Here is a 15688-nt window from a genome sequence, read left to right as displayed (position 1 = left end):
CACAATTTTAGCAAACACAAGGTTTCTAAAGTGCTGAACAACATTAATAGATAACACAATACAAAGAGCAGAACCATAGAACAGTAAAATTCAATAAGATAAAATAAATTAAAAATAGAATAAAATAAATAAAATGTAAAATGTACTGCCCGCACAAATAAAATATAGATGTATACAAATAAAAATTAAAAACAAAAACATAGAATCAACACTCTATTTGGTGTTAAAAGCCAACGAGAAGAGGTGGGTTTTAAGAAGAGATTTAAAATGAGACAGTGAGGAGGCCTGTCTGTCTCTTATGAGCCATTTTAATTTTTATCATTATATTTCAAAACAAATGTTCCTTGAGTTGGACCAGGCATTAAATGAACAAGAAACTGAAGAAAACAATGGTCTAATATTTTTTTTTTACCATGACTGTATATTTTCCTGTAGCAAAACCTGCAATAGTTTTACGATGATTCTGTTATGTCAAGACAGTGCTTGCCCGGTTTCACAGATCTGTCAAACATGCTTGTCTTCAGAAGCAGCACCAAACAAAAAAAAAAAAAAAACCCTACCTCCTGTTTCACCACAAAGAGTTTCTTGGAGGGAGAAAATGGCAGCTCCTTCACTGAGTTTTCCTCCACCACCATGTGTGTACACCTCTCATCTCCAACCTCAAAGTAACTGCCACCTTGGACACAGAAAAACAGGCAAATAATGGACAACATGTGCATACACAAATACAGGGTAAAGAAACACCATGTTCACTAGAGGTGGGGTAAAAAAATCAATACACAGTATCGCAATATTTTGCATGGCAATATCTTCTTCAGTTCTGTATTTCCCCCCCACTTTTATGAATATACTGTAACATATGAAACTAGAAGATCTAAGGAGTCTGTAGACACCATGTGTGTTAGGATATCGTGTCGGGAAGTTGTCGAAATAACGCTGCAAAGTTTGGCTTTTTTAATGTTACATTAAAAAAAATCCAGAGCAGTGAGGCTTAAAGTTTTTGAAAGTTTGATAAAATGCTCTCGTTGTGGAGAAATAAAAAGACTGAAGTGAGATGAATAGATTGAGAATTTTCTCCCTTTTGACAAAACAATTCTTGATTGAATTTAATTCTGTGGACACAAACTGCAGTTAAACCGCAATACACACCATATCACTACATGCTTAAAATAATGCAATAAAATCTTATCGTTGGGCAGATATGCTGATTCCCACCTCTAATGTTCAAACTGATCAACTTTATAGATTACTGTAAATATACTCTCAATATTAAAGAGTGAGGCATGTTTGTATGCAGTTCAACAGTGAAATGACCCTACTTGTCACTTAATTTATTCCCTCAGTAAACATTCTCAAAATTAATTAATGGTCTCAATCAGTAGTTTTGAGTCTTCTTCAAATCAGCGTGGTTTTATTATGTAATTTATGGCCCCATTTAGAGTAAAAAAGACCACTACCCTTAAGGACTTGAAGCCTTAGAAATACCAATATAAACACAACTGCAATACAGATAGTATGACAGATTCCTGTACCGTGTTTAAGAGTCCTCTCCTCCATGTTGGCCTTCTCTTCATCTGAGAATCCCAGAAAACTGAGGGTGCAGTCCTGGAACGGAGGCACTTTGAACTCCGTTCGAAACTCTTCTTCTCCTGCATGAAAGTGCCTTGAAAGTGGGAGACACAGGGTTACTATCAGCACTACCATGTCATCATTTCTAAAACTGGGTTTGTGGTCAAATACTTTAAATGTATTTTTTCACGCACACAAAATCACTAGTGAAATTGAACTTAGTCTTAGAACTGTGAAGCACCCAGTTCCCTGAAAAATGTAAAATCTGTTACTTTAATAGGATCTATGTCTAGATCAAGCATACACTCATGGAAAAAATGATTAGACCACCCTTGTTTTCTTCAATGTTTTGTTCATTTTAATGCCTGGTATTACTTAAGGTACTTTTGTTTGGACAAATATAATGATAACAAAAATAGCTCATAAGAGTTTAATTTAAGAGCTGAAATCTTGCCATTTTGCCAAAGTTTACGAGATTAAAGTGGCAAATCTACGAGAAAAAATGCATATATTTCTGAGATTTAAAGTGGTGAATCTGCGAGAAAACAGTTGCTTTTTTCACGCAGATTTGCCACTTTAAATCTCTTAAATCTGCAACTTTTTTCTCGAAATATTACCTGAAGTTACCAAATATAGTTCTTTGCCTGAAAAAGGGTTAAGACTCTGCGGATACACTGACATCACTATTGAGATATTTACTTATCAACTATAATATTCATCCACCTATGTATTATTTGTTTCAAGGACAAATGGCGGCTTGCCGAGAGAACGCAAAGCAGACGATGGCCAAGTTTCTCTTCAATCAACAGCTGATAAAGCTGCCACTGCTTGTAATTTCAACCAGGAAAAGTGATGGTGGGCTCCAGTTGAAAGTGAGAGGCTGACTTTGTATTTCACTGCTTCCCTGAACATCAGAAATCCTCACACCAGTGAGTCCAAATAACTTCTCACATTCACACACTCTAATTTTCACTTGCATATGCAGAGAACAGCTCGTGCTGTAGAACATGACCGTCATAAAGGAGAGCAGCGTTGAATAGCAAATAGGCTTCAACTTACACATCATCTCTTCTCTCCCAGGCCTTAAGAATCCACGAGGGGGTGAGAATGGGCGTCCCCATACACACTGCCAGCTGAGAGACGAGAGCACAATAAGTAGAGAGGAGGAAAACAAAACATAAATGAATACATGTGCAACCAGAGGGAGTAACTAGGGTTGTCAAAAGTATCGATACTCAAAAAAAGTATCGATACTAAAATGTTGTATCCGGATACAATACTCATTTTCAAAAGTATCAAGTATCTGAAGGTTGTTATCATCTGTTATCTCTCGTCTCGTCTATCAACTGTTTTTTATTATAAATATTTAACCTGTGGTTCTGTTAATTTTAACATGTTGCATTTTTCTTGTTAAGAAAAATATTTCGGTTAAATTTTGGGGTCTTTGTTTTTATACTTGTGGTATCGAGTTGAACATTTTAGTATCGTGACAACCCTAGGAGTAACATTATAAAAAACATGACATTTAAACTACAGGCCAAAAGTTTGGAAGCAAGATCAAATTTGTACAAAAAAGATCATAGTTCCATTGCTATACTTTGTAACAAGATAAAAGTGATTGTTATCTAAAGAGACACATTTTTACAATAATTATCAGGTCTTTGGGTTTTTATTCCTTAGACTTTGTGTATCCTTCTTTCCTTAATGTATAAATTTGGACTCTTGTTTCTTTACTCAGCTGCTTCTTTCTAGCATTGCTGTGGTAGTTTGTCAGAGATATGAACACAGCTGAGATTTATTGGGATTTTTGTATCCAAACTCTCAAACGCCAAAGATCTAAAGTGAATAATGCAAACTGAGATTTGTTTTTTACTTTTGCACTGAAGTTGTGACTCTTCCAAATCTTCTCAACCCTAAAACTAAGCCCTTGCGATATCTCAACACGATTTAATCACAAAACAATCATCATATTGGATTTTAACCCAGCCCTGATGCTATTTAGTAAAAACTTGGAGTGTACGTTGTATGTTTGTAGTTTGAACATAGATACACATTTTTTTTTAAATATTACCAAGGGTAACTGTACAGGAGAAATATTCCGGATACAAACCAGATCACAGGAAAGAAAAAGTAAATTTATACAAACCCTGTATTTCTCTCCATGAGTTGAGTAGGCGATGAGATGAGTCACCTTGGTGCTGAAGTCTTTCCGGATGGTCCCACCCATGTGGTGAACCAGATTCACCAAGTTTTTCTACATTAAAAAAAAGGGACAAATAAACAAGCACAAGCTTAACACAAAGAGGGAAATGCAGGTATGTTAGTAACCTTATTTTTAATCTATTGCTATTCAACTTTAACCCAGATGCTTATTCAGTCCCTCTGCATACCTAAGACTATTCTCAGGTACCCTTTGTGATAATTGTCCCTGGAAACAAAATCAGCCACGAAGGATTTGTCGCCACAACACCATATACAAAGAAAATATTGAAAATCACAATATATAAAAAGGGAAATATGGAATATTGTCTCAATCAAATAAAAAATTCACTGCCTACTCCACTTTTAACATTCAGTACTTGTTTTTGTTTTTGAGGTGTTGATTTAACTTAATGGATATTTTGATGGCTGTAGCGCTGTAGAATAAAATCAAAGTATCTTGAGTGTTTCAAGTATTTGGTCTGCACTTATTTACATTAAACACTTCCAAATATTGTTATCAAGTAAAATGTACTATAATTCCTGAGCACCATAATTTGGCTGTTAAAATTACATTAAGACTGCATGAGTTTTAGCTAGGTGTACCTAATAATGTGGCAACAGATACAAATATATCTACAATAACCTAATACCTGGCTGGTAAATTTATTAGCATGGCCAATTTATTGCTCTAGTTGACCGCTGCCCAACGTAGGTGACCCTCCGAGTGTAACAAATGGATTGACTTGTGTACTACTGTGCTGTTAAAACTCTAACTTAATCTCCAGGTTTTAAATATTACAGGGAGGAATAGTACAAGCATAAAGCCACTGTGAGATGTTGGATGAAGAGCTACAGACAACAGGTTCTTACTGCATTTTATGCAAACCAAAACACATTCAACCTGTCAGGATAACAAATTTGTCCTGCTATAACACTGAAAAACACACAATGTGAAAGGTTAGTCTGATAATAAGAAAAGCATGAAAAAAAGTAAAAGTTGCATCATGTTAAGTTAATATGCTCACCATTTCCTCTTTGTTCCTGAAGCCTGTGAAGCACAGCGACAGGTTGAGCATCGTGGTGGAGTAGAGAGGACGACATGAAAACTGAAGAGGCTGCAGGGAAAAGAAAAGGCAAAAATCAGCGCAGGAATAATAACAAGCACAATATTTCATTTTATTTTAAAACTTTTAACATTGAGTATCGATAGAGTGGCTTTCAACAATATAATGAACAATTCACTGGAAGACCACTGCCAATGCAGTGTCACATTCACGGCTGCAGTGTGGCTGTATATGCCACACATGCTACATGAATCTAAGAAAGAAGAAATCACAAAGGACTTCTTTTTTTTCTCTCTCTCTTTTTTTTAAATTACATTTTATTGGTGAAATAATGTAACAAACAAGGTGACATGAGGGACAAATACACCACACCATGTGGACATACAGCGCAGACAACAACAAAGAAAAACACAAATGTACAATGATGTGCACAGAGGCATCACAGGTGTATGTGTGTGTGTGGGTGTGTGTGGATGAGAGGCAGATGATATAACATAGATACAACATACGCACAAACGCGAGAAGAGAGGGAAGAGGAAAGAAAGAGAGGAAATGAATAAATAAAATAAAATAAAATAAAATAAAATAAAAACGTAACTTCACTTCTATTGTTAGGCCCTTTTTCGATGGAGACGATCTGGACAGAAAACGCAAAAGTAGCGTCGTGTTCTCACTTTTTATTACGCGTTTAGACGAGCGTCTTTAGGGGGAATTCTGCGTGCATATGGTGAGGCAAAAGTGTGTGAAATTCAATGATGTATGCAGCCAGATGGCTAGGTGGTACTGTGAAGCACTGCCACACAACAACACCAAGAGCTCCCGCATCAAAGACACTTCTCTTCTCTCCTACGTCCCTCCCTTGTTCTCCTGGGTCTTGTCCAAAGCTGTCTGTTTCACCTCCGCCGAATTGGTGCATCAAAAAAATTGCCCTCGGTAATTAATCACCTTCTCTGTTCCGTTATATTATCTGTGATAATTCTGCTTAACTGCTGAAATGACTCCTGGATAGTTATCAGAGCTGCGAGGGAAACTTGAATGTCTGACTAGAGGTGTTTCTATTACAGTCCAATACCCGGAATGAGGCGGGTCTCACTTGCCGAAACACCCCTAATTTGAACATGAGCCGTCCTGAGTGGTCTTTTGACCTGACTTTTTTTGGCCCTGTAGAAGGGCCAAAAAAAGGGCCGTTTTTCTCCAATGAAAAAAGCCTGGTTGCTGATTGGAAGAACGCTGAGCAGAATGTGACGTAGTACTCGACGCCACAACAATACGCACCATTTGTAAAAGTCAGCGAAGTAGCGAGTAGTCACAAGCGACAATAAACATAAGCCCATTTCATAGTGTGGTCCCGCAAATCCCTGTTATATTGCTGGAAAGATCTGTGCCAGCTCTTTGCCTTAGGGCGTTCATAGTGATCCCGCAAAAGCGTGATTTTCTGCCATTTCATAGTGCAGTCTGGCATCGCGGAACAGTAGCACAGTGCTAACAGTTAGCTCTGTAGCAGTGTGTATGTGCTGCTGCTGCAGGAGGTGTTCACTTTGCGATCCGTTTGTTTACAACAAGCATCGGACACTCTGTGCACAGTTAGCAATGCCTGTCAATTCACGATCACGATGTTTATGATCAGCGGACACGATGTGAATAATTAGACATGCTGCTTTGTTTATGATCAGCTGCAGACGTTGTGCACAGGTAGCGATGGCGGCCACACTGGCGTCTCCCGACGATCAAAAACCATACGTCACCTCCGGAGTCTCATAAATCCCTCTGGGGCCTTTTTTTGTAATGGAGACACGCTGAGTGAGCGGACATTTGAAAGGTGTGGTCTGAGACTTTCCCAGTGGCCACTCTTCCCCCTAAAGGAAACACGGCTACTGATGTAAATCGTCCAACATGTTCGTTGTTGTTTGCCTGGACTGCACATGGATGTTACGTTAACGTGACGAGAGCCAGCGTGAGCTGATCAGAGACACTTTTGCGTTTTCAACCCTAAAGACAGAAACCCAACAGTGGAGCGTTTTTAAGATTTCCACTCTGAAGGGTGGTTTCATTTTTTTAATTTTGTGCTTTTAAGCCCCAAAAACTTTTGACATATTGGCGAAACGGTGGAGCTACAATTCTAGTGTCTGTCACATGATGCCATTGGGCCCAGAAAGACTTTCCCCATAGACTTAACATTGGTAAAGAACCTTCTGTAAATCAGCTGAGAAGATTTTTCGAACATCACAACCCTCGCAAAAAGACTGAAAGAATACATTCACTTCTTGATTACATCATGTCTGTTAATCTAGTCTACAGCACTTAACATTCCCCAGTGATTAAAATAAATATGTTGTGAATCAATAACTCACCTCCTCTTTGGCCGCACAGTGCAGCACAACAGGAGGCCCGACGATGCGGCTGTCACGATTGTAGAGGTAGTTGTAGTCGTGAGAATCAAAGTCTGTGAGGACGAACACCGTCTCGAAATCCGTGTTGTCCCCATCTTCAAACTCCTGGACGTTGTCTATCATTATGCACGGGGTGTTGATGTCCTGTACAGGAAGGATCAATAGACAGAGCATGAATGACTGGGAAAGGAAATGTGACATTCAGAAAAACACAAAGAGTATGAATGGAAGGTTTGTTAGGCTCGTTAGTGAGAGACACTGTTGGATGTTGGTAAATGATTAGTTTATTTGGTTATAAGCAGATTTTCTCTGCAGTGAGTAAAAAGTAGTAACTGTCAACCGATCCCATGAAAAGACAACATTTTTGTTCCATCTCTTAAAACTTTCAAACTTCCCTATCAAGACTCAAAATCATGTAGGTTAAATCCCACAGTTGCATTAGCCACTTACTGATAGGCATAACTCCACAACAACCTTTAACAACCCATCAAATAAGTTTGATATATTCTCACCTTATTAAGTTGTAATGCTGGGAAATCTGAGTCTTATATTCTTTCTCCAACCATAAGCAGCCATTTTTGTGAGTATGCAAATAAAAATTCCACATGGTCGCATAATGGGACTGCATGATGATCTCTATACCCTACACAGAGAGTGAATTGCTTGTAGTACTGTACGTGAATACTGATGAATTCAGACTGTGAAAAAAGTAATAACTCAGGCTATAGGCAGTTTGCTAAAGACAATTTGATAAATCTTCATCAGAAATATTTTATTTATCCAGAGGGGAAATTACTTTTTGTTTAATCTAACAAAACTGCTGAACTTAAGTGAAAAAAAATTGAACACCAGCTACTCTCTGTTTGCTTAAGTAATCTGAACTCAGTCTGCAGTGTACTGATATTCAATAAAAAGATGTATCAATTAAATAACTGTCCCAAAAAAAAGATTGCTTGAGTTTAAGGCCACTAAACAGCAGCATCTATCAGCAGATAGAAGCATCTTGTGTTGAAACAGGATGGAAATGTCTTCACTTACACAAATTGTATCCGTTTATTCCACAGCTGCAGCTGACAAGGCTGTGGATTTAAAAATCAGCCTTGTGGGCGCAGGCATCGCCCGTTACAGATCATCTGGAAATTGTATAAATCAGCCTGATAATTGGTCAACCACTACACTGTACCACAGGAAGAGGTAATCAAACAATGCAATTCACGATCACTATGTTTATGATCAGCGGAGACGCTGTGCATAATTAGCCATGCTGCTTTGTTTACGATCAGCAGCAGACGTTGTGCACATTTAGCGACGGTGGCCTCCGTTGCCTCTCCCGTGTTTAATCCGTGGTGTATGTGATCACGGATCACAGTCAGAACTGTCGCTAAGCGATTCAATCAGCCTGATAATTGGTCAACCACTACACTGTACCACATGAAGAGGTAATCAAACAATGCTTGGTTCAAATGAGAATGTTTCAGTGTTTGCATCTAGCCGTTTTTAAAAGTATTGCAATCAGGATTTCTGTTGTTATTTTGTGAATAATTTTCTTCCTGTCAAGATACAAAGGTCAGGGGAGCTTTCAGCACCATTGCATACATCTTCAATCCATCCAAAAGATAGGTGTAGAAACAAGTACACTCCACGATTGTTCACTCCTACACATACAGCAGACAAAATCATTTTTTCACTCTCTGTGTCACACAGAAACCATGCTCAGTGTTGCATGAAAACAATCAATTGTGCCCTCTGAGAAGAGACAATGTGTTACTCTGAATGAGAACAGTAATCTTTGAATCAATGACTCCGGTAACAGGGAGCAAAAGTTAAATCACAAACCGTCAGGCTGCTTAAGGGCAGAGATGGCAGTGCCAGGGGGTTAAAATGACTTGTGCTACCTCAAAACCTGCCCATAAAACAAATTGTCTGCAAACAAAAAAAAAAAAAAAAAAGCGTTCCAGTAGGGGACACAGGACAAATTGAAGAGGTATCGGCATGCGACACACACGCACAGTTAGAATGACTTTTGTTATTACAATGTTAGGAAAACCCTTGCTTTAGATACCTAGTTTGATATTTTGGGAACATTTTGATTTAGATTTTAATATTTTGCGTTTTTCTAGAAGACATGTTGGGATTAATACCAATATCATACTCTAGTTTAGTGTAAGAACTGAAGTAGCAGGAGAAAACAGCTCACCTGGCTCTGCCCAATGCTCAAAAACATACCTACCAACACTTCTACAGGTGAATCTCAATAAATTAGAATATCATTATGAATTTTAAGTCTTCATTAAATGTAAGCCGTAATCATTATAAATAGAATTTAATTAAATAAATTAAGGCGTGAAATGTTTCATTTTGTGTGTAATGAATCTATATAATGTGTTATTTCCATGTTTTGAATTGAATAACTGACAGAAATAAACTTTTCATAAAAAAAGCCTGAAACAATGAGGTTCATGCCTGAGTAAAGACCAAAACCTCACCAACATATCTGGCAACCCACACCCACACTGAGACATTTAAAGTAAATAAAAATCCTGGTCAAGTGTTGCAACAACAACAACAAAAAACACATCCCAACTATAGTTCTGTAAAGAAAAGAGAATGTTATCATTTATATTTAGGCCTGTCACGATAACACATTTTTAGGATGATATATTTTCCCAGAAAAGAGAGAACGATAAACAATAGTATTGTTGTATCAATGTCGTTTTAGTTTTATCACGATATAAGATGCATAATAGTACATCCTTTTCCACAACAATGCATTTTTAAATCTCGAAAATATTAAACATTGGAATTAAAAATTTTGAAAAGAAAAATATCCTGGATAAATAAATCAAAAATAAATAAACTACAACCATAACAAATAAAATAGACTTTCAGGCTCTGTTGACAAAACATTGCCATGAGATAATCATTATGTATTATATTACTTTATTATTAAAATAACATATAAACAGCATGAACGGCTGCTTGGGATTTTTTCCCCCAGCAAACCGTACTGCCCGTCAAACATTTCCAGCATTACTTTAAACACAACACTGTGTTAAGAAAAAAACTATTGTGTCCATTTTTATATATCGAACAACAAGTCGACATAGTAATTATCGTGACAGGCCTATTTATATAAACCCACATATTAAGTCACCTCAGTGAGTTGGCCATGCACAATGATTAGTATGCAATGATTAGTGTGCCCAGTGTGAATCAAGACTTATGTGATTTTTCACCCAAATTCCCATCAAAGTGTCAGTCACATAAAGAGGCAGGCACTGTACTGTACTGTACCATATTGACTATGGATTTGATCATCGTTTTCTCCGCAGCACCTGCTTCGCCATCTCTCATCTTTACCACTGGTACCTCCATTACTCTGATTGCCTATAAAAACCAACCAGCACGAAGTGGGTGTCAAACACTGGCATTTGAAAGGAGGACAGTCCAAAAAAAAAGAAGGTACATTTAAAAGGCTGAGAGAGAATGAGGAAAAAGAAGAGTAAAATTTAAAAAAAAAACTGCAAAAATGTAATACAAATTGACCCTTCTTGACAATAAAAGAGGAGGTGGCCAAGTTTGGGGATTCAGGAAGGCGGAGGCGAGGAAGAGAAAGGGCAGGATCTGTGTCCTTGCAAACTCTAAGGCAGTGACTTCAAACAAATATCCAGCTTTACAGACGGTAGGCTGGGGAGAATTGTGTCTTTAAGGATGGGACAAGGACAGAAAAGGAAGGGTATATGTTGGTGGTAGTGGGGCGGATGGGCGGCTCTTTTCTGTGGGCTGAATGAGCGATGGCGGAGGGCGGTCGGGCAGGCAGCAGAGGGACAGCTCTGATGAAGCTGTCGACAGATGTCTTCAAATGCAGCTTCACTGCAGATTGGCAGGGGGAAAATAGATGATTTCAGCAGGAAGGCTTCAGAAGTGACAGGGGCTCAGGAGATCTGCAGAGGAAGTAATTCTTGCAGCACTTACTCTGCTGCCACGCCTCCAAATCACCTTCACATGGTGTTACTCAAAGACAGAAAATAATGCTGCCTACTGGAGCGTAGACACAAACTTGCACTGACAGAAACATAAAAATCCCCATGAAAAGGTTTCAACTGCCTGCAAGGTACATTTTTGTTTTGTTAACAGGATATAAAACAATATTAACCTAACTCTTGGTTCTGTAGTTAGATCCAGGTCTAATTTGCAATGTCTGCTCACATGGCAAAAAATGTCTGCTCACATGGCATGTGAGCAATGTCTGCTCACATGGGAAAAAATTCTAGATTTGAACTAACAAAGTTGTCAGTCATAAAAGAATAATTTCTGTGAGCTAGCATAAATGTAATGCTAAACTATAATTGATCTCCATTTGCAGAAACAGCATTTCATGTAGTCCAGCAGGCATTCATCACACGATCGGACATGCCTCAAAATATTATCATTATATATCATATATAATGGATGTCATACAGTGTGACATGCATAGTGTGTAGGTGCATTTAGCAAGTATGTGCTAAAGCATGATCATGGTGCAATAAGGTGTGTTTCCATTGAGTACTTTCTGGAAAGCGATGTTTTGGCTACGCCCACTTGTTAGTTCTCCTCGGCCTCTGTTACCATACAGGTACTTTTGTACCAGTAGAGTTTGAATGTGACAACAGACCGGCGCAGCAAGCTGTGTTGCCAACTTAGCGAATTTGTTGTATATTTTGAGACTATTTAGACCCCTCTAGCAACTCTTTCTCAATAAAGCGACTAGCAACAAAGCTAGCGACTTTTTCTGGTGTTACTGGAGACTTTTGGAGACTCGTTCCTACTCTTCTAAACGAGTAGCAGGCGCCGTCCCAAAGCACTCACAAGCGGCCCAGTCCTACCGCAGTAGTCTCTCCCAGCTGCAGTCAGATCAGGAGATGTTAACCCCTCAGCGTCCAGCTTGCTACCCGAGGCAAGTACTTTCTGAGCCGCTAACTGGTTAAGTTGGGCGGATCCTCTCTCCAAAGTCACACCCATAGCGGCTCACTAGAGGGAAAAGTACCTAATGGAAACGTGCCTATAGTAAACCATCACATCCACCAGTGAAGACAGAAGACAATATAAAAAAGGGGAATTCTGGCATATTTTGCTATGTAAATGACTATTGGGTACAAAAGTTTAGGAGCTGGTCCAGTCTATCTCCTCAGCCAGCAGCCACGACACACAGCGCAATGTTGGCTAATGTTTGGGGACAGCTGTGACAGTCAAAGCACTAAAAGTGCCTGTTTCTGTGACTGACAGGCTCAGATTAAGTTACTTTAAATATGTATTTTAAGTGTCTGACAACATGAGTTAAAGGATCCCTACAGAGATGGACCTTTTTGCTAGAGCAAGAGTACAATTATTTTGTTTCAACAGAAACAGCTAGGCAATATCACCCTGCCAAATACACCAGACTCCAGGCACATTTTAACCATGACAAGCTCAAAATCCACAAAACCAGTTTAAAAAAATAAGAAAATCTGACACAATTGCATTAGAGTCCATGGAGCAGAGTCAAATGGTGGTCAGACCTCTGGTCAGAGCTGGCTGATGCTGCATTATGATTGGCCAGTCTGCTTTCGAGGCTGAGACATAGCAAAGGGTCAAGTGACATTTGGATACATTTGACCTTTTGTTGAGAAGAGAGAACTAACTGCCCCATTAGGGAGGAGCGGATATTCTCACCTTAATAGAAGCCAGTGGACATTCAGGATAAATACAGGAATGACGTACCTGCAGTGCTTTGACCAGTGCTCCATTTCTGCCTGCTTCTCCCACAAGAACGACCCTGGTTTCCACTTTTGGCAACATATCTAAAAGAGATAAAGAGCAAAAGATACAGTGAACAAGGAGAAGGACCGTCACTGTAAAAATACAAACATACATATTTGTGTCGTTTATGGTAGTAAATGTTGTTTACAGTGGGGCTCCAAGCTCTTGGCTAGTTCTCTGTGCTAAATTAGCTTCTTTGCAGACGTCCCAACACAGCCATTTAAAGCTCCTGCATGTTTTCATTAAAATATTGATATTCGTAGAGTGTACTGATCATTTATTGTAAGAGAAGAAGGGAATACAATATCTTCCTGTGTCAATATTTTGTCCCAATCCCAACTGTAAAGTGTCTAATATGGCATGTTGTCCCATGACCTATGACATCATCATTTGAAGCATTGGTTAGTCATTGTCAGGTGGGAAAGTGTACCGATTACCTGTAAGACCCAACCGCCATGTTGAAAACCAAGCCAAATCAGAGCAAATCAGCTCTCGAAACTCAATAAAGTTCCGAGCTAGACAGTGCTGACCAAATATGAAGTACATATCAGTGCATTTTTGAGATGGAGCGGAAAAAACCTGTTTTAAGTGGATTATGCACCGATTTTGCACCAATATGACTCAGAACTCAGGCTGCTTTCTTAAACCGATAACTTTCTTAAAGCATACAAAACATTATTATACATTATTTTACATTAACAACGTACTCAAACACATAACCATCTTTGGAATAGGCTAACATTGGCAATAATATTGGTTCAATAGATCCGTCTTGCTATGAAAGTTTTTTTTACTAAATCACAGCATGACTTTTTCCCATAGTGTTCCTCGAGGTCTTAATAACAAATATATCAACCAAACATTGCTGCAACTACTTATGAGATGTGAATGAGCATGGAGCCATCAACTATCATATATACTATACTACTATCATAATGCCCAAAGCCCTTTTACACTTTCACTTGTGTTTTAAATTAATGAATCAACTAATTTCAGATTTGTGAAAATAACAACTTGGCACACAGTGCTGAGGTGCACTTCAAATTAATCTTCAGGTTCCCAACTTCAAGATAATATAGTATACCACTTCTGTGGCATTCGTTGTTTACCTGCTATTTACCCTTTTCCCCACTCCTACCCCTCTGAGAAGGGTTGGAATTAGTATTGTGTATTGTATTTAGAGAAATTTAGAGAAAGGAGGAGGGGGAGAGAATAAATTGTAACATGTGCAGACTGACCTTCCATGTCTTCACATGTCATGCCAAAAAATGTATGATCCTTGGTGGTTTCAGCGATCCTCGAATCGTAGACTGAAGAATCCACCAACAGACTCCGAGCCGTCCCTAAAGTCAATATGCTGCTGTCAGCCATGTCAGGAACTTGTGGAGGCACCAAACTGTCCAAACTATCAAAAGTTGCAGGGAATAAACAGAGAGGGACACAGAGGTAGACCACAGCAAGGTAGGGAGGAGATAAAGGACAAGGATGAAAAGGAGAAGGGTGACAAGTGTCAAACTAAAAGGCAAGAGATACAACTTGGATTTACTTCAAACACAAATACAGCCAAAGTCTAACAATTCAACTGGAGACAAAGTTTGTGAAATGTGATAACTTTGGTAAAACTAAAGCAAGGTGCATGATTGGTTTGGTTGTTTACCTAAAATAAGCTATACATCAGTCTCTACTGTACTTGGCAATGCACGTAAATAATGTAAATCTCAGTGCTGACAAAAACTCATATTTATAGTTATGGCCGAAACAGAAGGGTAAAAAACGAGAAACAAGCAATACACATTTTCCCCCAAATTAAACACACTAAAGTAGGTCAATTGGGTTAACGTGGATCGTTTCTGGATACCAAAAAGAGTTTTCTCTCATTAATTTGTATAATCTAACGCTAATGGGCGAAATGTCTTGACTGTTAGGCCAACAGGGCCATTAACTGAAGTTACAGGACATATCAAACTTGCAGCTAAACCAGAAGTTAACGTAACGTGGTTACGGCGAGTTTTTTCAAGACACAGTGAAAACAAACACAAAGTAAACCACACTTACCGACTGTTTCGGTGGCTGGTAACGTTGCCTGTAAAAATAAAACTATAGAAAAGAGCAAGCTAATCGGGCCTAGCTAAACTAGCTGCAGAAGCTCTCTCGCACCTAAGCTAAATTAGCTCCCGTTACCGACCTAGCAAGTCAACAATACAGTGAAGAATTAGTCTTCTATCCGAAACACTCAGGAAATGTGTAACATCTCTCCGTTAAACCTCGAGTCCGATGTCAATGCATGATGCCCTTTATGTATTAAAAACACTCCAAATTGTCGAAATTAAGTTGGTTTGATTTGTTGACAGCTTAAAGCTTCATAGTAGTCCAGAAAAGGTGTCTGCCTGCCTCCAGTTAGAGCTCAATTCAAAACGCAAGGCAAACAAGTGTGCCGCGCTGTGATTGGGCAAGAGTGACGGAAGACAGGCGACGAGGCCGCTGATTGGTCCGTTCACTTCATTCAAATAACGATTCGTACTGCCCAGACCTGGGACCTTCACGTGCTGTCGGAAAAAATACATGCATGCCCTTTTTAGACGGTTATAATTGTATTGAATTATATTAAAATATATTGAAACTTCATTTTATCTCAGTTATTTCTACCATCACCAATCGACAGTGGGAAAATACACAACGTAACGA

The 15688-nt window shown here is 38.8% G+C and overlaps 1 protein-coding gene across 5 annotated transcripts in view; it reads right to left on the bottom strand.

Moving 5' to 3' along the window:
• Positions 1–15407, bottom strand: part of ect2 (epithelial cell transforming 2) — a 49502-nt gene extending 34095 nt beyond the window's left edge. For 3 of the 5 annotated variants that reach the window (XM_059341795.1, XM_059341791.1, XM_059341793.1), the window contains exons 1-10: positions 15059–15407; positions 14242–14408; positions 12965–13044; positions 10520–10612; positions 7187–7369; positions 4797–4886; positions 3716–3823; positions 2629–2702; positions 1533–1663; positions 561–676 (exon numbers count right to left, since the gene is read on the bottom strand). In XM_059341795.1, coding sequence (XP_059197778.1) covers positions 561–676; positions 1533–1663; positions 2629–2702; positions 3716–3823; positions 4797–4886; positions 7187–7369; positions 10520–10612; positions 12965–13044; positions 14242–14374 — 1008 coding nt within the window. In that variant the 5' untranslated portion in view covers positions 14375–14408; positions 15059–15407. The remainder of the gene's footprint in view (positions 1–560; positions 677–1532; positions 1664–2628; positions 2703–3715; positions 3824–4796; positions 4887–7186; positions 7370–10519; positions 10613–12964; positions 13045–14241; positions 14409–15058) is intronic. The other 2 variants (XM_059341792.1, XM_059341794.1) reach the window with 1 other exon arrangement.
• Positions 15408–15688: the final 281 nt, after the last annotated feature.

Source organism: Centropristis striata, chromosome 9 (assembly GCF_030273125.1).
Source record: "Centropristis striata isolate RG_2023a ecotype Rhode Island chromosome 9, C.striata_1.0, whole genome shotgun sequence".
Classification (NCBI taxonomy): Eukaryota; Metazoa; Chordata; class Actinopteri; order Perciformes; family Serranidae; genus Centropristis; species Centropristis striata.
Note: the sequence above shows the minus strand (reverse complement) of the source record. Positions and strands in the feature narration are given on the sequence as shown.